Source organism: Molossus molossus, unplaced genomic scaffold (assembly GCF_014108415.1).
Source record: "Molossus molossus isolate mMolMol1 unplaced genomic scaffold, mMolMol1.p scaffold_m16_p_12, whole genome shotgun sequence".
Classification (NCBI taxonomy): Eukaryota; Metazoa; Chordata; class Mammalia; order Chiroptera; family Molossidae; genus Molossus; species Molossus molossus.
The window spans coordinates 72,365,456-72,391,096 of record NW_023425347.1 but is presented as its reverse complement, the minus strand read 5'-3'; the positions used below and the strand labels follow the sequence as shown (position 1 = coordinate 72,391,096).

At 49.8% G+C, this 25,641-nt stretch overlaps 1 protein-coding gene across 8 annotated transcripts in view; it reads right to left on the bottom strand.

The window, feature by feature from the left end:
- Positions 1–25,641, bottom strand: part of ERI3 (ERI1 exoribonuclease family member 3) — a 123,204-nt gene that overhangs the window by 22,277 nt on the left and 75,286 nt on the right. For all 8 annotated transcript variants that reach the window (XM_036255670.1, XM_036255672.1, XM_036255665.1 and 5 more), the window contains one exon: positions 2,177–2,276. In XM_036255670.1, the coding sequence (XP_036111563.1) occupies positions 2,177–2,276 (100 nt within the window). The remainder of the gene's footprint in view (positions 1–2,176; positions 2,277–25,641) is intronic.

The following is a 25,641-nucleotide window of genomic DNA, read 5'->3' as shown; positions in this document are numbered from 1 at the left end:
TCCGCTGGTCCAACCCACGGGCCAGCTCCAGGCTGTGCAAGGTGAGTTAACCCAGTCCGCTGGTCCCACCCACGGGCCAGCTCCAGGCTGTGCAAGGCGAGTTAACCCAGTCCGCTGGTCCCGCCCACGGGCCAGCTCCAGGCTGTGCAAGGCGAGTTAACCCAGTCCGCTGGTCCCGCCCACGGGCCAGCTCCAGGCTGTGCAAGGTGAGTTAACCCAGTCCGCTGGTCCCTCCCACGGGCCAGACTCAATTACAGGCAGTTAGTTCCTTCTCCCCTGGGCCAACACAAGTCCTCTCGCTCTCACTGGTCCTCATTCTCTGGTCTCTCCCTTTCCCATCACTCTTTCATTGACTCATCTACTCACTTGTTCATTCATCCACCTGACTGCATTTATCGAGCACCTGTTAAGAACTAGTTTGTGCAACACAAAGTGCCTCAGTGATTCTGACTCAGAGCTCTGATCATGTTTTCTCACTCACAAACCTCCTCCGTCTCATCAAAACCTCATGAGAAATTTACCCCCTTTAACCTGGCATTCCAGGCTACTTACTTCCTCATGGATTTTCTAACCCAAAGGTCCCACTACAGTCACTGGGAACTATTTGTAGATGTCTGGACATGTCCTCTCAACATGCCAGGCTTCCTCATGCCCTCTGGCTTTATACACACACCTCCTCCTAAGAAGAAAACTCTTTTCCCATGTTTCTGCCTAGCAAAGTCCTATTCATCCTTCAACGATCTCCCGACTCAAGTGTCCTCTTCTCTAGAAAACTTCCTGCTGACATCCCAGGCATATCACCTTGCTAGGTTTGGAGTCTCTTCTAGACTGTACAGAACAGCATTTGGGAGGGAACAGCAATTGCTGTGGGGCACCCCCCAAACCCTCAGGCCCATGGACTGCTTCTTCTTCCCCCACCCAACAAGAATGATACAGGGCATCCCAGAAGTGAGTGAGGTGTAAATAAAGGCGTAGAAGCCACCTTGGCAACTGAGGACAGAGCAACCCAAGTGTTTCTATCACAGCCCTTATTGGCCTGGGTGGCAAATGCCCAGTTCAGTCTCTGTCTCCTCCCAGGATGTGAGCTCCATGAGGACAGGAACTTCTACTCAGAGTGCCCAGCGCCCACCAGGCACCAGTGATGACTGTGGAAAGGAAGAGGGGCTCATCTGTAGCCAGCAACTGGGTCCTTTTGGTGTTATTTTGCCAGTCCTCTCCCCTCAATCCCTGATACCTCCCCAAAGGTACATAGGTCATGACAATGTTGTAGCGCCACCCAAGAACACTCGCTCCACCCCACTCAGAACAGAGCTGTGCCTGCTCTGAAGCGTCTGCATGCACATGCTCACAAAACAAGATCTGCAGCGATGGACAGACAGACTTCCTGACAGACATGTGCCCTCAGGAAAAAAATATATAGTTACACACACATGCATCGCTCAGCTGTAGATAGACAAGGGCACATACATACTCTTAGACATAGAGACATGAAGCTGCAGTTGTCAGACACACACACATCCATACTAATAGATCAGAAGCTAGCTGAGCCTCCAATCCCTAGGACCACAGCCACTCTAGCCCCCTTCCAAGCAGCAACCCCTGAGGGTGCACCCCCACCTGGTACCCCAAGTGGCCTCTCCCAACCCAGGCACCGCTCAATGGAGGCTGCTGCTCCTGCGGGGGAGTCAATACCCTGTGGACGGAGCCATCGGTCAGAAGGACCCCGACTAATTAAAAGCTGGTGAGGTTTAAATAATTCATCTCCTTAACTCCCATTGATCGCCCAGTTTAGTGGCCACAGACTTGAAACAATATTAAACAGCCTCCTCCAGCCCCATGAGGGGTGGGGAAGCTGACATGTGCCCACCCCTCTGAGGACATCACCCACCAGAGACACAGCCAGGGACAAGGGTACCCTGCCTTGAATCCAAGGCCACCTGTGACCCACCCAAAGCCCAGACCCCAGCCTCCACCTAAATATTGTTCTGAGAGACCTTTTCCGATGGTCTGGTTCCACTCTCCCCTCATACCACCCCCTTTTCCCACTCTCCTCAGCTACAGAGAGCACCCTGTTAGAGCACTGAAAGAGCCACAGAGCCCCTCCGTGTGCCAGGGGACTGGGGCATGTGGGCAGGGGCCTGACCGAGCTGCCAGGGGGACATGTGGAAGGACTGACCGATGCCGCTGTGGGGCCGGCCTATGTGTTGCAAGCTGAGGCCCTTGTTCATGTCTAGAAGTCCATTCTTGGGCCAGCAGCCCATGGCGAAGCTGTAAGCCTGGAAGACAGGAGGCAAGAATGGTTAACAGAGACCCTGACCCCTGAACCAACCCACTCACCCTCCCCATACCAAATCTTCCCCCCAAGGATTTATTCTCATCATCCCACTTCATGAGAATCCCCTCAATGGGTCCCCTTTCCACCAGAAACCCCTTCCTCCTCCACAGCTCCCTTTCTCCTGGGCATCTCCCTTGACTCTCACTGGGTGCCCCCTCCCCAGCCCCTCTAGAGCACTCCCATTTACTAAGACCCGCCTTGTCAGGACCCCTCCTCTCATCAGGGTACCCCCTCCACCCTTAAATGCTCTCCTCTCCAGAGTCCCCAGCTCTCTGCTGGGCCCCTTCCCCACAGTATTACTTGTAACAGAGACTGGTGTCAGGTAGGAGCTGGGGACCAATGTATACAAACTTCCAGGATAGGAAAATCAAAGTGAGAGGGGGCCAACCACCAGCCTGTGGGCAAGTGCTTTTGCCATGCAGGCACCCAACTGAGGAGGGGTAAAGTCATCAGGCTGACTAAAACAGCTGTGAAGGGAGCACATGAAGGGTGGTGTGTGTGTGTGTGTGTGTGTGTGTGTGTGTGTGTGTGTGTTAGGGGAAGCAGATCTCTGCTGAAGGTCAAGTGCTCACTTATGCATATTCAAAGCGGCCACCCATCGATCTGTACTTAATTGTTTTCCTGGGGTTGGGGAAGGAAGTGCTGGGGGCATCGATCTGCTCAGACCCCCAGCACTTCATTGCCCCCCTCCATTCCCTACTCCTGTCACTTGGCAGCTGCCAACCTCCACGGTGGGGGAAGGAGATAGGGCACATGGCAGGCCAGGGATGGCACCTTCTCCTACAGTCCCTTACAGGCCTGATGACCTGATGTCACAGGTGAGGAAACTGAGACTCAGAAAGAAGAGACATACAAGGGTTAGAACACTATTAAGTGGCCAAACAGGAATTTAATTCCTATTCTGCCTGCTAGCAAAGTCCTTAGCTTCTACCAGTGGGCTAGTGTAGCTAGCTGACACTTCAAACATTACCCATTCCCTCACTTTTGAAGTCCCCAAACATCAGGCTGCCCTTCTCCCAGTGGCAAGAAGCGTGTGGGACAGTGGTCAGTGGAGCGAAGTTTGGGTGAGTTCCCAGAAGTTAGATGGTGAGACTGCTGATGATACTAAAGTGACTGCAGCCATAGTCAGAGAGGCATTGAAGTGCCCCTGCCCATCAGTGGGCCCAGGAGGTCCCCATCCCATTATAGACTCCTTCACAAGAGAGAGCACCCAGCCTAGGTTCAGAAACAAAAGATGGGAGGCTGGATACAGAGTCTGTGCCAGGGCCAAGGAGCTGGGCAGAGGGCTAGTATCCTTCGTTCCCAGCTGCAGGAACCAAGCCTCAGCCCAACGGGCACTGAATGGCTGGGAGCCAGTGTACTTCCCCCTCAGCACCCTCCAAAGCCATTTTCCTTGACCACAGAGGTACTAGCCACAGCCCAACTTCCCAGACAACCCTCCCACCCTTTCCCAAGTCACAGCTGCAACCACAAATTGGGGGCTGAGTGTGAGACTCAAGGACAGGGGACAGGTCGCTGGCTTTGAGCCAGGGCGGAGCTGGAGCCAGGGGAACACAGGCAGGGAGGGAAAGCAGCCAGTGGGTGGTGCATAGCTGAAGAAGCTGCTATGCATGGCCAGGGCCACGGCTGGAGTGCAGTGGGCCAGAGAGCAGTGGCGGGCTGGCTTTCAAGTACTTTAAAATCACTTACAAAGGCCGGATTAAACGATCAGAAATTCCATTTAATAGGACAAATAAAGAAATAACAATCTACTCTATCAGCCTGGAGAAGGCAAGCTGGATGGTTTTTTTTCCCCCTTCTAAAAAGGAAAAAGGGAAGGAAGGGGAAAAAAGAAGGATAATGTGTGTTTACTCAAGCAAAGAAAAAAATATTTAAGTGATGTCGGGGAGAAGATTGCAGTAACTAGTGAAGAATAACATCGTCTACTTTGCTGTCAAATCACACCCGAATTTCAGTAATAGATTCTCGGCTGACACTCAATTCAATTCGAAGGTGATCCTGCTTTATCCCAGCCCATCAAATATTAAACACTTGCATTAGCAGGTGCTGCCGCTTCCCGGCTTAAAGCGGCGGGCGGCAGGGCTGCTGAGGCCCCTCTGCTCTGCTCTGCTCTCCGCTCAGGGACAGGGCAGCTCAACGTTATCTGCACGTCATCCTGAGTCTTATCGCAGCTAAGCGGGGAGACCACTTCAGATAACATTAGACGCTTGCCCCAAAGCGTGTCAGCATGATTAGATTATTATTATAATAATGACTCCCCAAGAAGTTAGACTGGGATGTGTGGAAGGGGGGTGGAGGGCAGCAGAGCCCGGGAAGACCAGGCTGGACCAGGGCACGCCAGAACCCATGCAGGAAAGCAGGGGCACCAAGCAAGGCGGCAGCCCGGTCCCGCCTGACGGATGCCTTTCAGGAAGGGCAGTCTAGCTTGTCAGAGCTAGGGCGAGATGAATTGGCGTCTCCACCGTGGCAGCGGGTGTCATGCCGCACAGTTTCATATTCCCAGATAAGGCGTGATAACCAATTGCTGCCGTGACATGGCCTCATCCAGCACTTCCTCAGAGGGGCGCGGGGGGAGGGAGGGGCAGCACGTGCATATGGGTCTGGCAAGCTCCTAATAAGAGGGATTTAATTTTTACAAATGCTGCTTCCAGCGGGGCCTTCACATACCAGCCAAAGTCCAAAATGATATTAAAAATGGTTAATTAAAACTGCTCTCCTTCAGCCTGGGCTCTCCCCCTGCTGCCCTGCTGAGAACCCTGGCATGTCTCCTCCAGGTGCTGCCACACACCCCTGCAGAGCTGAACCTTCATACTCATGGAATCCTCCAGGTACAGGAAGATGGACCAGCATCTCAAGCTACCCCTGCCACCTCGGGTACCCTTCAGGCACAGCCAGTGGACAGAGAAAGCCACCCAGAGAATACGGGATCCTACAGCAACCTGTGTTCCTACCAATGTGTGGTCTGGATACTTACACCTGCTGCCCTGTGTACCTGTACCCACATGCCCATCACCCCAGCACACATTTCTAAAGCCCCTGCCCTCCCCCCAGATATATACACCATCGAGGGTGCATACCCACACAAGCATGCCCCTCCTTCCATTCCTCACTCCCCCCTGACATCCTCCCTAAGAGATTACATCCATCCAGGATTCTTAGCAGAGCCTTCCTGGGAGTCCAGCTCAGGAGAGGATGATGTGGGCTATGTCTCAGATTCTGGCTGAGAAGTTAAGTCTGGGACCCAGGGAACCATCAGAGCAGGAGGATTCAGGGAGGCTGTCCCCTGTGGGTTGCTACAGGGAGGGACAATGGAGACAGACAGGCCCATGTGGGATTGGAGGCAGCTAGGAAAGCTTCCTGGAGGGAGTGGTACTGGAGGGCACCAGGTAGAAGACATAGGAAAGGCAAAGGAGAACGGCAGGGCTAGCTTAGCAAGCACACAGGCAAGGGCTTGGATGTTGCTGGGGCAGCCAACATGGACAGGAGTCATATCTTGAGGTGCTGTCTCCCAGCTCTGTGCAAACTGGCATCAATCAAGGGGCCCTAATTATAGTCTACACCCTTTCCCCCACTTCCTTCCTATCCCCCTTCTCTCTCCTGTCAGCCTGTGCGGTGTGGGGGCAAGGGACCCAGAAACTCTCTGACCTTGATCAGTGTGGGGCAGAAATCTGTTTCAAGAGCTCTTGCCAACATCTGTGCCTGAGCCCTTTTTCCATGCTGCTTCCAAATTCTCTAGGTGCCACTGTTCCAGCTGCACTTCTCCCAGCCATCGGGGCCCACCTGATGGTTTCTGACCAGAGGGTGGGGTAGGTGGAAGGATGTCTGAGGAGCCCAAGTCCTATCCAGGGCAGGTGGAGTTGGGGTGAGAGATGCTGGTCTACCAAACTGCGCCATCCCAGCCCTGTGCCAGGCAGGCACGCACACTTCCCTTCCCCTGGGCTGCTGTAATTTCCATGCGTAAGGAAGCAGGTGCCGAGCTGCTCCCGGCTGGCTCTCCCCTCTTGCGGCTCTGCCCGCCTTGGCTGCTGCCCCATTAGCTTAGTGGCTAGCCATCTGCGACAGGCCTGCCACGCAGCCCTGCTGTAGGCGCGGCGGGTGGCCCCCTGTGTAACAGGGAGCTTTGCCATTAGCGCCTTTAATATTCTGACACCTCAGCACAGCCTGCTATTACATGCAAACGCTGATCGCCCTGTGAAATTACATTGCTGGGCCCGCGAAATGGAATCGTGTATAATCAGCCTCCTCCATGCACTGTCAGTCCCATCACAAACACGGCGCCCGGCGGCTTACGGGGCTTAGCAGCTGCGACAAGTGTATTGGGTTTAATAGATGAAGTAGCCCTCATCGGCAGCAGCATCCTTCAAAGAGGAAAGAATAGGCATCGACATCTGCTGGGGTGTCTCTGCCCACCCATTCACTACCTACCAGGGCCCTGAGAGTGGGGTGGACACAGAGTGAACAAGAACCCAGTTCAGACTGCAGACAGAAGCAGAGACCACCCTGAAACTTCCAGAAAACCCAGAGCTTCCAAGCCAACACCAGCACATCTGACCTGCCTATCCAGCCTCTCCACAAGTTGGGGTGAGCTAGCCTCTTTAACCAGCTTTCTGAATGACTGTCATCCTCTGGGCCTAAGGCTGATGGGCCATTTACCAAGATGAGGAACCAAATCAAACCAACTGCTATTCCTATAAACACCCAACAGACAAAGCTATAAACGTGATACTCTGGAGGATGGAGGAGATAAAGTCTGACAGACTTAACTACTACCTAACCTTTTTATCTAACTGGCTAACACTTCTACAGCTGGTGAACCAAGTACTGAAGCCACAGGTAAACATGAGGGTGGCATGCCCAGGAGCCCAGTCTTGAATAAGGGCAGTGTCTGTGGGCTCAGGAGTCAGACAAACCAGGATTTGGTTCCAAGTTCTGCCAGTTATTGGCACTGTAACTTCGGATGAGTTACTAAACCTCTCTGAGCCTTAGTTTCCTGTACTACAAAATGGAATGGTAGTTCTTTCCTCCAGGTGTATCAGCAACGCCCATTCCACTGCCACCTCCAAATATCCGTGGTGCTGTCACTCAAAATGCACACTGCCTTTGAGAATGCTGTTCCCTCTCCCTTTTCTGGGCTCAGTCTAACACACCAATTGTGGCAGATTTTATTTTCCAGCGATGGCTGTAATATTAGTTCCCATTTCACATGCTCTTCTTACAATGTGACTCTGATATACCCAAAATTAAGAGGGGGAGTCTATGCCACCTGCCTTTGAAATAGGGTGGGCTTGTTTTATCCTTTTTTTACTATTTCAATCAACAAAGTAATGCAGAAGTAATGCTATATAACTTCAAGAAATGCTACATAATTTCAGAGACGCTTCCTCCTCATTCACTGGAACACTTGCCCTAAAGTAGTCAGATTGCTCCAAGGCAGCCATGTTGTAAGGAACCCAAACAAGCCCTTGCAGAGAGACCGCCGAGAGAAGCCACGAGACTAGGGAAAGAGAGATACCCAGTCAGTTCCAGCTGCTCCAACCACGCACTGTGGCAGCTCTAGTCACAGACTACAAATGTGTGAGAGAACTTGAGGCAGACCACCTAACTGAGCCCTTAATGAATTCTTGACTTACAGAAATCATCAACTAATAAAATAGTTATTGTTTTAAGTCACTAAGTTTTAGGGTGTTATGAAGCAATACTAATTGGAAAACCACTATAAACCCCACGGAGTTGATGTGAGGATTAGAGATGAGTTACTGCATGTAAAGTGCTTAAAACAATGCTCTTTCAAAGTTATGTACTAGATTATAATTTTTAAAAATATGTTTTTATTGATTTTTAGATAGAAAAGAAGGGAGAAGGAGAGAGAGCTGGAAACATTGATGAAAGAGAAACATTGATCAGCTGCCTCCTGCACACCCCACTACTGAGGATCAAGCCCGCATGTGCCCTGACTGGGAATCCAACGGGTGACCTGACCTCTTGGTGCATGGGACAATGACACTCAACCAACTTAGCCACACCAGCCGGGCTAGATTATAATTTTTATTTTATTTTATTTTATTAATTTATTTTTGTTACAGATGTTTCTCCTTGTTTCCCCATTGACACCCTCCTCCCCATCCCCCCTAGATTATAATTTTTAAAGTTCTCTATTCATTTCACATCCCCATCCAGAGCTGTTGCCTGTTCTGTTAACAGCCAGATTTCTCAAGGTTTTCTCCATTCACCTCCACTTACCTCCCCCATCACTCCTTAACTCCTGCAGACTGGTTTCCAGCCTTAACATGCCACTTAGCTCCTGCTGAAGTCACGTCTTCACCACGCTGCCCACATCTATGGACAGTTTCAGGTTCTTGCTGCCTTCACCACTCGGCAACCTGCTTCATCTTTAAAAATCTTCTTTGGTTTTCTCAACATCCTACTCTTTGAGTTTTCTTATGAGTCTGACATTTTCTCGTCAATCTCCTATATGGTCTCATCTGCATTTGGTCATCTGATGTGTGTGCTCATGCATTCTCTCTTCCTGTTTTTGTCTATAATCAACCATTCTCCCTGGGTGATTTCTTCAACTTCCTCATCTTTAACGTCTCCAACTTTTTTTTTTTAAATTCTCACCCGAGGACATTTTTCCATTTTTTGTTCAGATAGAGTGGGAGGGAAAGCAAGAGAGAGAAACATCGACGTGGAAGGGACACATCGAGTGGTTGCCACCCGCATGACCCAACCAGGGCCGGGGACAAACTGCAACTGAGGTACGTGCCCTTAGTGGGAACCAAACTCGGGTCTCTCTGGATTGCAGGCCGACACTCTAACTGCTGAGCCAAACCGGCCAGGGCTAACCTCTCCAACTTTTAAATTGATATTTCTTGCCTCTACATGAGTGTCAAACATATATATTCTGTTGCCTACCTGGCATTTCCACCTGGATTTTACTCAGATACTTCATTCTCAATATGTTTAAAAATCCATTTTAACATCTCCTCTCCAAACAGCCCCTTTTCCTGGGTTTCCAAACCCAGTGAAAGCTGTCACGACCTACCTGGTCAACCAGAAAAGGGGGGATCATTCTTGCTTCCTTCTTTTCCTTTCCACCCACTAAGTCCTGGGCTTGCTGTTTCATGCCTGTAAGACTTGACTCAAGATATTCCTTCAGCCTACTGAGAATGCCCTCTGACTTATTCCACTTTTTGTCCTAATGAACACATATTCCTCTTTCAACATTCAACTCAGAAGTACCTTCCTTTACTAAGTCTTTCCTGACTCATCCCTTCTTTTATTTTTAAAATCCTCACCGAGGATATGATTTTTATTGATTTTAAAGAGAGAAACATTGACGTGACAGAGAAACATCAATCGGTTGCCTCCCATACATGTCCTGACTCATCCCTTCTTTGATTTTTAAAATCCTCACTGAGGATATGATTTTTATTGATTTTAGAGAGAGAAACATCAACATGACAGAGAAACATCAGTCGGTTGCCTTCCATATGTGCCCCAACTGGGGATTGAACCAGCAACCTAGGTGTGCTTGTAGTTCTGCATGCTCACAGTGTTCCCTGACTACCAGCATACTTCAGGGCCTCAGAGCTGCTGCCTCTGTCCATCAACAGAACTTGAGTGGGATAATTACCATCTCTGTGTACTTAACCTTCCTGCTCACCGCCTACAATAGGACAGCTGCCTCTAGTGCACTGGACCACCACCACAGCAAAGGCAGGGGCTGTACCACAGGTCTGGGGGCCACAACATTTGGAGAACAGCTGCCAGCTCAGTTTGATCCCTTGAGAGTCCTGAGTCTATTTTCAGGTGTTCCCAGAGCTTTATTACCAAGTCAGATGGGACCTGGGGACACTGAGATTTCTGGGATGAGAACCAGAAAAGGAGCGCCTCAGCCCTACAGAAGAGGCTAGCCTGTCTGGGGATCTGCGTGCACTGTCTCAGAGTCAAAGGCAGCAGGTCAGTCTGAGCCAACTGCCCAGGGTTGAGAGTTACATTGTGAGTTTTCTTTGTTTTCATTCCAATTTCCTCTCCCATTGCTTCTTTTTAGCCAGCCCTTTCCTCCCTGGGGTGCTGGGGATTGAATGAAACACCACCCCTGGCTCCAATAAGTGTATTTCAATTACATCTGTCACTGCATAACGATATAATGATATATCATGTGATATTAAATCCATGGTAATCATATCAGGGATTTTTTTTTAATCGTGCACTAATTGCATTATTACATCTCTATAATTAACAACAGGAGGTATGGAAATTCAGTTAAGACAGAAGCCTCAATGTACTCCCCCCCACCCCACCCCTGCCCTAGCTCCCCAAGATTAGGCTCGATTCGGAGATAGGTACTGCAGGGCACTAGCAAGATGGGCCAATGCCCCCACCTCCCAGTACCTCAGCCATGGGCAAAGCTTTCAGCATCCAGAGCTGGCAGAAATAGGCCAGACTAAGACCAGAGTACTATCTGTCTTGTGGCTGCTCAGGAGAACATCTCAGCAGAAGCCACACAGAGAAGCCCAATGACAAAGCTCAGCTGAGCCTTCCAGACCTCCTGCCATTGCAGCACCGTCTTCTCCATAGAGAGGGGGTTACCTTTCCTTCAAACCAGCAAAGCCCTCGAAGGTTCTTATAAGACAAGATACAAGGCAAGTTCCTGGCCTGGCCAAGAATTCCTCCTGCTACTGCTACACACACTCTCTCCCTTTGACCTAGCCCTTTGTGGTGGCAGCTCTCAACATCACCAGGTCCAGCAGATGTGATGTCTCTGTCTCTTGATCCTATCATCCCGGAACTACACAAACCCAATTCTTCCTGGGGCTATTTCTCCCCAGTGCTCTCTCTGAAGTCTGATTCTTCGTATTGTGCGACAAGTGGGTTTTTGATAATCATTGGGGTCATTCCCCTATCTCCCCAAAATGGTTCAAGTTCTTATGTCCTCCGACCTAGGCCTATATGGAGAGGGGATGGGGCTCAGGACTGCAGCTTGAACTATGACAAATGACCCTGTCTCTCCCACCCCCTTCCTGATACTGAGCTGTTGGGCTAATCCCCTGAGGGGTGTCAGAACCAGTCTGCAAAGCAAAATTCTGTGTTTCAAGTCCAAAGCTTTGAACTTGGCATGTAACTAGTCCTCAGTGAGGGGCAGGCATTTTGTTAAGTTTGACTCTCAGAAGTTGGACAGGCCTGAAGATAAAAGAGAAAAATCATGTCCTTTTTCCTAATAAAAAGGAGACACTAATAGCAGTCAGCACTTAGGCAAAGCACTTTAAGTTTCTAAAGTGCTTTCCAAATTAAAATATACGCCTTTATTGAGCATGTGACACCACCACTGCCACCCTCCCTCAAACACGAAGGCATGTGCATGCTTGTGCACAACACATGCACCTTCACTTCATGCTCCCTGGAAAAATAAAAAGGGTGTTCAAAACCTCCATCCCAGACGCCCTCCCTCTTCACTGGTGACTACCATGTGCTAGGTGCTGGAGACAAACACATCAAGTAAACTAGAAGCAAAGACATGTAAACATGCATGTAAACTCACACACAATGAGGGGCTGAGGCCCTGCAGGAGCAGAAACCCTGACCAGGCTTGGAGGAAAATCACTGAGAAGGACCAAGATGGCCTTCAGCGGGACATCCAAGGTGGGCTGCCTAGAGAAGGCGGACATGTAGACTGGGAGCTCAGTTCAGTGGTCTGAGCTGAGACAAGAAAGTCCTAAGAAAGTGTATAGGTGATACATGTATAGAGAGTAGATAACATCACCCAGGAAAAGAATAAATGCCTTTATGGTTAGATGAGGCCCTCCTCTTCTCTGATGTTTAGAGAGAAAAGGGAAGGCTGACAGACTACAGCCTCCAGAGCGAAGGCTCAAAGAGCCTCTTCTCTAGGCACGCCGGACATCCTGGCCCCATACCTCCTTTGTCAGCTTTACCTCCACTCTACTCAGGTGTGATATAATGGAAGAGTATAGACTTTGGAATCACACTGACTCATTTACAACAAACACTTACTGAGAACCAGTTATATGCCAGGCTATATGCATTCACTGAAGGCCTGCCAGCCCCTGGCAATTCAAATGAATCACTTGTAGATCCTGTCCTCAAAGAACCACTGTCTTTTGAGGAGAAACAGACATGGACACCAGTAAGTGCCCAATCACCCCAATCGAGGGATATAAAGGAGGAAAGTACTCAGGCTCACAGGCATCTGGAGCCCAGAATGGGGTGGACTGCCTCCTGCTCCTTACCACACAAGCAGCAGTCAGCTGGCTGGCACAAGACTCTCCATGCAGACTGCAGATTGGGCTGGGGGCAGGAGTGTGAGAACACTGAGCCAAGGCTATGAAAGGGTTGGAGATGAAGAAGCCGCGACCTAAGCTAGGATCTTGTAGTTGCAAAAATGAAGGTTGTGTCCTGGTTGGTGTGGCTGAGCAGTTAGAACATTGGCCCGTGCACCAAAGAGTTGCAGGTTCGATTCCTGGTCAGGGCATGTGTGGGAGGCAACCAATCGATGTGTATCTCTCACATCGATGTTTCTCTCTCTCCTTCCCCTGCCCCCTTCCCCCTTTCTCTAAAAAATGGAAAAAATATCCTAGAGTGAAGATTAACAACAACAACAAAAAAGATGAAGGTTGTAAGGCTGTAACCTGTAACCAAAGTCACAGAAGAGAGAAGAGGGAAAGGCTCACTGTATAGTCCCAGGACGATGTTAGTTTTAGATCTAACAACAGGACTTGAATAGAAAATGGCAACCCTAGTTCCCAGACCTGTTTCCCCATTGGAAAGTGAGAGACTTAATTGCTTGATTTCTTACGTCCCTTCTTGATCTGAAATTCACCAGATCTGTGGCTCTTTGACCTCCCATAGGAGTTAGGCTTATTTCTATCCTCACACCTTTGTTTAAGCTATTTCCCCACCTACAACACTAGCCTTCCTCTACCCTCTCCAACTCCTACCTTTCTGCCAGGACACCACTTTCAGGTAGCCCTTTCTGATTTTCTTCCTCTTCCATGTCCAATCCCAACCTCTACAGTTCATATCACAGTTCTCCCAACACTTGGCTTAATTGCATATTACATATGGTCTGGTACTCTTATGTGACTGGTCTATGGACTGCCTTATCACTTCTTGACCCCTGACATCTATGTCAGGGTAGGAGGGAAGCTCTACTCTCATAGGCTCTAGAAGCAGGCAGAATTCTAGGTCCCTGCTCCCTCTGCCCATACCCTTTTGAGAACTCGACAGGCCTCCACTTGAAAAGGGTGCTGAAAGCAATGATGTCTCCAAGTGCGATGGGAGATATTTGTGTCTGCTTTACCCTTGGCTTTTTGCTCCGGTTCAGGTAGGAGCGGGGTGGGCCGGCTGGCAGATCTGAGAGCGCGGCACGCCCCAGCGGGCAGGGCACACAGCGCGGAGGAAGGCGCGAGTCAGTCTGGAGTGCTCCCCATTTATCAAGCTCACGCAGGCCGCCAGCCGAGCGAGTCTTTCTATCATTACACCTCTCAAAATCCGATTCATACCACTAATCCTGCCTTCATTCTCCCAGATTAATAACATCTCTTTCAACCTTCACAGTGTGATAAATAGACAAAGAGAGAACAAAAGGAGAGACAGAAGAGAGAGAAAGAGCTGGAGCAAGTCCCCATAATAGAGAGAGCCGAGAAAGAGGAGAGGGAAAAAAGGAGAGAGAGCAAGAGCAGGCAGCGGCCACAGACTACAGCTACCTTAGAGAGCCACTGAGGAGAGCAGGCGCTGCGCCCCGCTATGCGCTCTGCTCTGTCCCCAAGAGAAAGAAAGGCTCATTAACAGCTCCTTCCTGCCTGCACTTTTGTTCAAATTCTTTTCTTCCCTTCCAATCCTACTTTAGGTCAAATTCCAGTGAAAATGAGTCTTCTGGCTTCCCGGTCTTCTCCTAGCCTCCCTGCCAGGCCCTGGCAACAGAGCTGGATCTCGGCACAAGGCAGGGCTGGGAATGGGTTTAGCAAGGGTGGAGCAAGCTGGCCTAAAGCTTCGCCAGAGCCATTTCCTTAGCCTGAATCTCTGCTCCCTTCCCTGCTCTTGAGGCAGAATGAGAGAAGGAACAGAGCTAAAGGAGAGTTTGGGGTCCATTTCCTGAGGCTCTTTTCAGAACATCTTTCCAATTTAAGGCTCCAGCTGGTCCCATCTAAGGCCTGTAGCCCCCAGCAGCCCAGTAGATGGTGAAAGTAGGTTACCCTCAGGCCTGCTTAAACAGAGAGGTGACCCATACTTCCGAACTATGATGAAGAAGTGTGCCAGAGAAAATAAACCCCACTACCCCCAGCCTTAGTCCTAGCACAACTGATCTGATACTTCTTGTTCTCTGCCCAGATGCTTGCCCACACTTGTCTCCATATTCTTCACAGACTCAGTTCAAGGGGCTCCTGTTCTGGATGCCCATCTGAGCTCTTCCAGAATTGAGGCACTCCCTCTTCTGGGCTCTAGAAGGCAACACCATTTATTACCCTGTAGTGACTACCTGTCTCCCTCACTCCACTGGAAGTCTGTCTTCTAAGTTCTCTAATCCCAAGTCCAAGCTGCCCATGGCACTTCCATTTTTTCCTGACTTTGCCCTAACTAGCCCTAGTAGAAGACTAAACCAAACACAGCTCAGTCCTCCCTCTAGACTGCAACCTATTCCCCGGCAGCTGGCAAGGCAGGGGCAGGGGCAGGGGCAGGGGCAGCTGGCGGGGCAGGGGCAGCTGGCAAGGCAGAGGTAGGGGCAGGGGCAGAGGCAGGGGCAGCTGGCGGGGCAGGGGCAGGGGCAGGGGCAGAGGCAGGGGCAGCTGGCGGGGCAGGGGCAGCTGGCGGGGCAGGGGCAGAGGCAGGGGCAGCTGGCGGGGCAGGGGCAGAGGCAGGGGCAGCTGGCGGGGCAGGGGCAGGGGCAGCTGGCGGGGCAGGGGCAGCTGGCAAGGCAGAGGCAGGGGCAGGGGCAGAGGCAGGGGCAGCTGGCGGGGCAGGGGCAGAGGCAGGGGCAGAGGCAGGGGCAGGGGCAGGGGCAGCTGGCAAGGCAGAGGTAGGGGCAGGGGCAGAGGCAGGGGCAGCTGGCGGGGCAGGGGCAGCTGGCGGGGCAGGGGCAGGGGCAGGGGCAGGGGCAGGGGCAGGGGCAGAGGCAGGGGCAGAGGCAGAGGCACTTCATACTGGGAAGCTGAGTTGGTCCTATGCATCCACTCCCTTCACAATCCATCAGAGTGAGCGAGGGGGAAAGGCAGGCTGTACCAGCCCCCACCTCCTACTCTATCCCTCAACATACCCTCAGAGGGGAGCGGAGGGGAGGGGATGATGGCACATGTGCAGAAAGAAGGCCTGCCTTGCCCAATCTAGCCTAGTAGGTGGAGCTTCCCAAGAAAGTCAAGGCTTCTCCAAGGACAGAGTCTGGCAATGGTAAAAAAGACCTGAAGCTAATCCTTAGTAGGAAGCTGGTGGCCTGGTGGTCTGTTTAGAAGCAGGTTCCATCTAGGGAATTTCTTGCAGACACTTGCCAGATTCTTTCCCCCCAAAAGCCTTCCCCTACCCCTTACCACAAAACATAGTCCTACTTCTGGATCAAAATGGCTGCTGCCTACTCCCACTATTCACTCCTGGGGTTTCCATCACTTCCAGCCCCAACTCTCAAGGTAGCCTAGTTACATCTCTACTTGGGGAAATAACTCAAAAGTTCATAGAGAAGGAGGCTTCACAGGGCTAAGCAAAAGAGCAAAGTGGGCAGAAGGTAATCCTTGGGATCACATCCCTTTCACAAAAGATCCAGAAATTCCATTAACCTTTCCTCAGCCCCATATCAGAAGGACTCTCTACACTTTCACTTGCTCCACCAGGCCTCTAGGAATAGACACCTGCAAACAGGGAGGGTGGAAGAAAGACAGTGACTGACATTTGTTCATGGGTCCAAGTGGCCCAAGGAGGTAGGGGCTGAAGAGGGAAGGCAAGGAGAGATAATGACAGCCTCAGTGAAGAATGGTTTTCCCTACAACCAATCTAGCCCACTGGGCAGGCTAGGTCCAGCTGGCCACACAGGCCCACACTGCCTCTGAGTCTAAGGCCACAGTAGAGTTCCAAAAGCATGAATCCCAGGCCCTTTCTTCCCTAAAAACCTGCACTGCTGGCAGATCAGATAGCCTCAGCCAGTTGATCCTACAGCCCTCTAGACACAGGCAGCCAGCAGGCCCAGACACCCCTAAACTTACTCTAACTAGCTTCCACACTCTAAACTCCCAGGCAACTTCCTGGACAGCTTCCCCAGAGGCTCAGAAAGCTGCTCCAGCCCTTGCATCCCTGCCCCTGACAGGAGAACAATCCCAGGCTCTGAGAGGAGAGGTCATGGCGGCCCCTCTATTTTCTGTCTCTATTACCAACCTAATACACGTATCAGTGCTTCCTCCCAAGGTGAGCCTCCACTAGGTCATCCAACTCTGAGGGATGCACCTCATCCTCTCAGGGGGCTTGGCCCCCTCAGTTGAGCAAGACTACCTACACTCCAGTAACGGAGCTGTCTGGGGATCAGATAGAAGGAAGCCAGACACAACAGGGTCTCTGGCAGATCAAGAAACCAGACCCAAGTGATGCTTTTCCCCCTAACCAGACTTTGAAAGCTCACTCCCGGAGTACCTGGTTCTGGAGCCCACTCCTCCAGGCAGCAATTGGCACAGAGCAGGGAAGAAGTTGGGTCCTAATGTGTAAAAAGCTCCAGCAAAGCAAAATCATTTACTCTTCGGTGCAACTGCTCAGCAGAGCTAATAAATCTTGCATGAGCAGGGCCGATTCTAATTTCCTAATATGAAAAGGCATTTGGATTGAGAGAGAGGGGGAGATAAAAGTGATTGAATCTCCAATAGTCCAGGTTACTGACAAGAAACATCCTGCTCAGCCCTGAGAGAAGGATGGCAGCGCCCACCGCCCACACACACCCATCCGTTCTGCCCCCCTCTTGGCGCGATACATCTCAGTCTTCTCTATTGACAGGACGTGGCTTTAAACACAGTTACACAAGTTATCATTTCTGCCTTCTGATCAATCTGAATTTTCAGGACAATTACCCTCTTAATCAATGATTGCTATCAGCAGCCCTGCGCCTGGACGGATTTCTCAGCAAGGTAATCATGCCGCCAGGCTGGACGGCGTGTGCATAGGCAATGAAGCTCCGGGTGGGGTCTCCTCCCTCCCTCCCCAGTCCCCCATACCCCAGAGCTGCTGCCAGTATCGAGGACAAGGACGGCAAAGTGTGAAGGCCACTTCAAGGAGTGATGGGAGTGGAAGGGAGGGGAGGGGCCCAGCCACCCAGCCTTCCAGACCACCTGATTATGGAACAAACCTATTAAAACCCTAGATTTACTGCCCACCACCCTGATGCATCTCCACATGTCCTCCTGCCATCATTCCTACATCCTAATTAGCGTAATAAAGCCCATTGCTAATTATGGGCTCAAACTATTAGGGTGAGTAAGTACAAAGAAAAGAGAAATATTAGTTTTACTAATCTCTCAGAGCTATTGGTTCTAGAAATTCCTTTACTTCTACAGACCTGGTTTATACAGGCTACTGAATGGAATGGCAGGGGTAGCATCTTCTCCTCCCCAGATGCCCAGGCATTTGGAGCTGTCACAAAGCCAGCCTGTGAAAGCCCAACACTCCCTCCAGGGTTCTCCCACAGGTTCAATCTTTCTTGTATAAAACAATCTAGGTTCCTCCGGAGAAGAGGGAAGAAGGAAAGGTAACATCAGGCTCTGCCTCAGGGTTAATAGAGGCTGTATCTGTCATCATGGGGGCAACTCAGGAAAATGTCTCAGATCAGCTGTTGCTGAGAAAGGACTTACACCAGAGAGGTCAACAGTGGAACAAAAAGGACATGGTCCAGGGTACTGACGAATGAACTCGTGTTTCAACATGGGTGGTGGATATGTGTATGCAGTTATACTCAGGGAAGAGTGAGTTATGGAATTAAAACAGGTCCCCCAAATCTGCTATTACATCCCGAGGGGTACAAACTATTAGAAAGCATGCATGTATTCCTTCAGACATTTACTGAGTGCTAACCATAGGCTATGCAGTGGTGGGGATGGAGCCGTGAACAACAAAGAAGTGACTCTTGCTCTCAGGGGCAGGAGCGCACACTCTACTAGGGAAGACAGACAAGCATAAAAAAAATAAAAGTGTCCTGGCTGGTTCTGCTCAGTGGTTAGAGCGTCAGCCTGAAGACCAGAGAGGGCTCAGATTCAGTTCCCCCTAAGGGCATGTACCTCGGTTGCAGTTTGTCCTTGGCCCCGGTTGGGGTTGTGTGGGTGGCAACCAGTTGATGTGTCTCTCTCACGTCCATGTTTCTCTCTCTCTCTCTCTCCTTCCTTTTCTCTCTCTCTCTTCCTCCCTTTCTCCCTCCCTCTCTATCTGAAGATAAATGCAAAACTGTCCTCGGGTGAGGATAAAAAGCAAAAATAATAGTGAACTTGTGCAGGTATGATCATAGCAGCATTTGTTGTAAGGGCCCAAAAGTGAAAACTATCCAAATGCCCACCAAGTGACGAATAGATGAATAAAATGTGGTATATCCATACAATGGAATATTATTCAGCAACTAAAAGAAATAGTGTACTGATCCATGGTACAGCATGGATGAATCTAAAAAATTATGCTAAGTGAAAGAACCCAGTCACAAAAGGCCACATTAGAAATTCTCAGAATGGCAAGAATAGGCAAATTTATAGAGACAGAAATTAACTTAGTGGTTGCTTAGGGCTAGGGTATTTGGGGGAAATGGAAAGTGACTGCTAATGGAGTTTCTTTTGTGGGGAGTGGGGGGGGGGCACACAAAAATGTAAACTTAGATGGTGATGATGCCTGTATAACCCTGTGAATATACTAAGAAACACTTGAATTATACACTTTATTTAAAAAAAAATTTTTTTATTGGTTTTTTTTTTTAGAGAGAGAGAGGAAGGGTGAAGGAGAGAGAGTTAGAAACATCGACTGGCTGCCTCCTGCATGCCCTCCATTGGGATTTGGGCCCACAACCTGGGCATGTGCCCTGACTGGGAATCAAACTGGCAACCTCTTGGTGCATCGGTGGATGCTCAACCAGTGAGCTACACTGGCTGGGCTTGAATTGTACACTTTAAATAGGTGAGTTGTGTGGTATGTGAATTATATCTCAATGAAATGTTTTAAGTATTACAACAGAAAAAGTGCCTACAGCAGGCTCACCAACAGTGAACAAAGCCAGGGAAAGACCTAGCAGTGTTCAGGCACTCAAAGTAGGTGTCTGAAGAGGAAGGAAGTCCCAATGGGAAACTGGAACTCTTCACAGAGGCCATAAAGGAGTTGAGTCTTGAAGGATAAGTAGGAGTTCAGTAGACAGGATTGTAGCAAAGGGCATTAAAGAAAAATGAAACAAATATGAGTAAGGCCTGGAAGTGGACCCTACAGACTATTTTGGTATAACTGGAAAGGCATTTTGGGCATCTCAAAGGATGAGCTAGAGGAGCTGATACTTCATTCAACATACATTAAGATTTTTCAAGTAGAGAAGTCAGATGATCAGTACGGGATAGCTTGGGGTTTGATGGTTTGGGCGCGGGAAACAACATGTCATAGTTGAAAGGGCATGGTTTTTGGAGTTAGATATCCAAGATTTAAATCTTTTAATCCTTCTCTCTATAAACTCAAATGACCAATGAGGGCTGGAATTTTGTCTGTTTTGTTCACTATTTTATCTCCAGTGCTTGGCAGAGTGCCTGACCCAGTAGGTGCTCAATAACCATTTACTGCATGAGAATGAATGACTATGATGAATTCAGTACCATTTGACAAACATTTATTCAATGCCTACTGTGAAGCTGGAACTCTGGTTACATAGTGTGAACTCTTCAAGGGTAGGACCCCTGTCTGATCTCTGATCTCTGCCTCAGTGCCATACACAGGTTTGTTTGGCACAGGGCAGGTGCTCAAATCATATTCCCCTCCCTCGCCTGGTCTAAGAGATTTCCTTAAGACCCAGTGAATTCTTGAATAGGCTTGGCCTGAACACATCACTGGCTGGCAAGGAAAGGGAAACTGAAGCTTTAGAGGTGGAAGGCTTCAGGAGCAGGAGGTGGTGGTGCCCACAGTATTTGTCCCAAAGCAAGCCATGGAGCTCTAGGAGGCCAGCAGGTCATCTGAGTCTTCAAAGCTGGTAAAGAAGTGAGTGCCAGTAAGAGACCATTCCCACAGATCATTTTCAGAACCCTCTGTGGATTGCCCTGCACCTAGGCAGCAGACTTCTGTGTAGGGAGGAGGCTAATGTTGGCAGAGTGGAAATAAGCTGCAGGACTTGCAGCTGAATGAGGAGGGGAAGATCTGGGCCTTATTTCCTGAGCACTATCCTGAGCCTGGAGATCCGCCATTCCTGCTTCTCCCCTTCAGCTCAAGGCTGACCACAGTAGGAAGGGGGCTTCTTCAATTCCTGTAGGGCCTCCCCTTCCCTCCCTTTTCTTCCCTCCCTTTCTTTCCTGCAGAGCTTCCCTCGAGCCATAAAAATAAAATAAAACACAAACACCCACAGTCCAGGAGGAGGGTGTCAGACAGATAATGGGCATTTTATATCTTTTTATGACACTCCCCATAGGCAGCTCGGCAATCACAGCGCAATAAAGGCAGGCATGCGGCTTGCATAGTTAAACAACTGCCGGGTAATTAGGCACAGCAAACACACCACTGGGGAGACCTCATGGCTGCCCTGGGATATGCCTATAGCCTTCGCTCCTGCTTGCAGCCAAGCCTAGTCCTAGCACCATAAGATCTGGTCATGGTGGTGAGGACAGACCACTGGCTACTGCCATATGCACACTTGGACTCATGCCTGTGCACACTCACAAGCACACCTGCCCACACCCACACACGAGCACTTTCTGAGCAGGTGGCCTGGATCTCACCTCCCTAGGAAGACCACTCCTCTTTTCCAAGTCTATGGTCTATTATTTTTCAAGGGCCCTGACTTAAGGTCCTTGACAAAGTCACTGGGCTGGCTACAGCAGGAGCTAGCTCATTTGGGTAGCTCTGAGTTGATCGAGTTGTACAGACAGGGGACATATGAGTACACAGACATGCTTACATAGATTCTGTCTCAGCCCTGGCCATTGGCTAAGTGGTTAGAGCATTGGCCTGCAGTCCAGAGAGACCTGGGTTCGGTTCATGTTAAGGGCACATATCTCGGTTACAGTTTGTCCCTGGCCCTGGTTGGGGTTGTATGGGTGGTAGCCAGTTGATATGTCTCTCTCACATTGATGTTTCTCTCTCTCCCCCTCTCACTCTATCTGAAGATGAATGCAAAAATGTCCTCGGGTGAGGATTAAAAAAAAAAAAATTCTGTGTCTTGTAAATTCCAATTCAGTAAGGAACTGAATTTAAAATAAATTATTTTTAAAAACCACACTCACCACCCTGGCCAGTTTGGCTCAGTGGTTAGAGTGTCAGCCTGTGGACCAGAGAGTCCCTGGTTCGGTTCCCGCTAAGGGCATGTACCTCAAGTTGCAGTTTGTCTCTGGCCCCGGTTGGGGTTGTGAGGGTGGCAACCACTCGATGTGTCTCTCTCGCATCAATGTTTCTCTCTCTCTCTTCCCCCCTCTCCCCCTCCGGCTCTATCTGAAGATAAATGCAAAACTGTCCTCGGGCCCTGGCCAGTTTTGCTCAGTGGTTAGAGCATCGGCCTGCAGTCCGGAGAGTCCCAGGTTCGGTGCCCGCTAAGGGCATATAACTCGGTTGCAGTTTGTCCCTGGCCCTGGTTGGGTCGTGTGGGTGGCAACCACTCGATGTGTCCCTTTCACATCGACCTTTCTCTCTCTTTCTCCCTCCCATTCTATCTGAACAAAATTTGAAAAAAGTCCTTGGGTGAGAATAAAAAAAAAAAATGTCCTTGGGTGAGGATAAAAAAATAAAAACTACACTTACCTACACCATACACATATTCCTATCACTGCACTTACTACGACCTCTACTGTGCTTTTCCCCACATCTGCCTTGACCCACCCATCTTCCCTGCTAGACAGGTGGAAAACAGACCTGATTTACATGAGTCTAAACTGTTTAACACACAGGGCTTCTGTGAGTGACTGGTGGCTGGATGTTTAATTTAGATGTCCTGACACAGTCATAACACAGGTCATTTGCTCCTGAGGTTTAGGTTCTGGCTGATCTAAGCCCAACCAGACTAATAGCGAGAAGTCCTCACCAGCACTGAAGGAACTGCATTACGAGTCCACATAATGCCCATTCCTTCTAGTGACCCAGTGAGTCAAATTTGGAAATTTTAGGGAACTGATGGCTAATTAATGGGACATAACACACAAAACCCTGCTATAATCCCACCTGAAGACTGAGAGAGACAAAAAAGTCCCATCTCTAGGAACCACGCAGATCAGCCCTGAAGAGTCAGCCAGAGAAAATGAAGGGACCCAACTCTAAACCACTCTTTCCCCAAGAGAGCTGATAGCAGACCAGTGAGCTCACGGACAGACGCTGCACTGAGCGGGCAGGCCCATGTGAATGTGAACACATGTCCAGCTCCTATCCTGGTCTACCTGACATCATTCTGCATCTGCCAAGACCATCAACAAAAGGGATCAAAGGCCAGAGGAAGGGCCTGGGCTGTAGCCTGTCTTAAGAAACAGGGAGACAACAAGCTTCTCCTTACTCCGTATTCTCATAGAGAAGCCCAAAGCCTAATGGCATGCAGCTCTACTCCAGGCCACCCCAAAATGCAACAGGTACCAGTTGTCCAAATGCCTCCCCAACACCTGAGCCCCCAGCTCTCCTGACCTGATGCCAGACAATACCCTGCCTTCACAGGAACCCTCAACTTTTTCCAGTGGAACAGCAGAGTAGTCCCAAGGCTAAAGATCAAAGTAGGTCAGGGTAAAAGTAGGTCACCTTCCTTGCATCTGTCTCATTTTTTGCTGAGAGCAAAAAGAGGAAACCTAAGGTACTATGAATGATCCAAGAACGGCAAAGGTAGAAGAAATCACTTCATTTGTTAGATGAGGAAACTGAGACCTCAGAAAGGGCAAGTGACCCAACACCATAGCCCATGTCTTGATCTTCTAGCTTCAAGTTCAGTCCAGGATTCTTTGTATTGTACCATGTGGTTTTTTTAGAGACAAGGGCCTCATATGACCACTTCCAGGTACCTGAGTTAAACCACAGATCCCATACCTACATCTTCACCCATATTCCCATGGGTGGGCATGTGCACACACCTAAGTATGCACAAACATCCCCACACAAAGATACACTTCTTTAAATATGTATAGGCATGCATGTACACAGGGGCATAACCTCTTAGACACACAAGTCTCCATACAACAGATGTCACTCCCATGAGACCTGGGAGGCCAATTCCTATCCCTCCCTAATCACCAGCTTTCATTGATCATAAAACTACTACTAATGGCTGGTATGTGTTGCCCAGGCCTCCAGCTTAAACCAGGCCAGACCAGAGGAACTGCCTTCAGGTGGTATCTGCAGTGGAGCAAGTGACAAGAAGAAAGCCCTGGAGAGAAACTGGATTTATATCCTGGTCATGTGGCCTTGAGCAAGCTTCTTAATCTCTCCAGGTCTCTATTTCAGCACCCATAAACTAGGGACAACAGCCCCTTCCTTGCTGAGTAGGTGTGAGGATTAAATGCAACAATGTGTGTAAAAATACCTAGCACAGAGGTCGACACCAACTGGGGCTCAGTATGTTGATGCTCTATTATTATTACCCATAGACTCCGTCAAACCTGCCTTTCCAGAGTGGTCTGCAGGGCAATGTGGGAGATGGGAGGCAGGGTTATGCCTCCTGCCTTCAAGGAAGTCTCTTGGTCCTTTTCTCTTCTTTTATGTAACTACCCTCTGCTGCTAGGGTCCAGAATAGCAGTAGCAACAACAAAAAGAACAACAACAACAACAAAACAAACAAACAAAAAACCTGGGAGATTTTTTTTTTTTTTTCCCCTCACCCGAAAACATTTTTCCAATTTTTGTACAGATAGAGTGGGAGGGAGAGAGAGGGAGAGAAAGAGAGAAACATCGACGTGAAGGGACACATCGAGTGGCTGCCACCCGCACGACCAACCAGGGCCGGGGACAAACTGCAACCGAGGTACGTGCCCTTAGTGGGAACCGAACCCAGGTCTCTCCAGACCGCAGGCCGACGCTCTAACCGCTGAGCCAAACCGGCCAGGGCGGGAGAAGATTTTTTAAGGGTTCTTTTAGCTTTTTCAGACTTAATACTGGACACTGATGAGTCCACGTCCCCCTGTTGCCTCACCCCGCCTCGCCTCTCTCCCAAAGTGCCCTCAGCTCTTCCACAGCTTCTATGCCTCTACTAGCCTCTGCTTGCCTAGCTCTGTGGATTCAGAGAGGAAGCAGATCTAGTCCCTTTCCTTAAGCGGCTTGTGGTCCTGCACAAGGACAGGCAGGCCACACACAATAACTAAGAGGCACGGACCCTGGACTACGGTAGGCCCTAACACCTGGCCCAAGGTTAGAGTATGGGTTTTATGGACAGGATGCCTGGCTTTTAAATCCAGGCCTTAAACAAATTGAGGAGAGCTCCACTCTCTCCCCTGCTCCTGAGTGAGCTCAAAATTCACTTCCTCAAGGACACAAGAGACAGAGGGGGCTCACAGTGGAACCAGGATGAAGAGGCTGCATCACCTGATGGCACAGACTCTGAGCAGGCAGACCATGAGGAAGGCCTTGTTAAGACCTGCCACCGAGGGCACTGCAAGCACCTCCGGGGTAGAGGTTGACTTGTAGCAGCTGCAGGGAACCTCGTGAAGGTAGAAAGAATCCCAGCTGCCCTGGTCAGTTTGAATCAGCAGTCAGAGTATATCGGCCTTCGGAACAAATGGCTATGGTGTTCAATTCCTGGTCAAGGGCACTATACCTGGGTTGCAGGTTCAATCTCAGTCCCAGTCAGGGTCGTGCAGGAGGTGGACAATGGATGTGACTCTCTCATATCTATTTTTCTCTTCCTTCCTCCCTCCCTTCCTCCCTCTTTCTCTCTCTCCCTCCCTTCCTCCCTTTCACAGTATCTAGAAAGTCAATGGAAAAATATCCTCGGGTGAGGATTAACAACAACAATAAAAGAATCCCAGCTGCCTTGAACTGATTCCCTCCCCTTCCCCCTCCCCCTTTTGGCGACATTTACCTAGAATGCAGAACAAGGCAGCTCAGCTCCTTGGCTGAGGCTGTGCCAGGCTGCCCACCCACACACCAAGCATCAGCACTTGAAGAGCTTTACAAACATTACCTGATTCCTCACACTGTAATCTGCCACA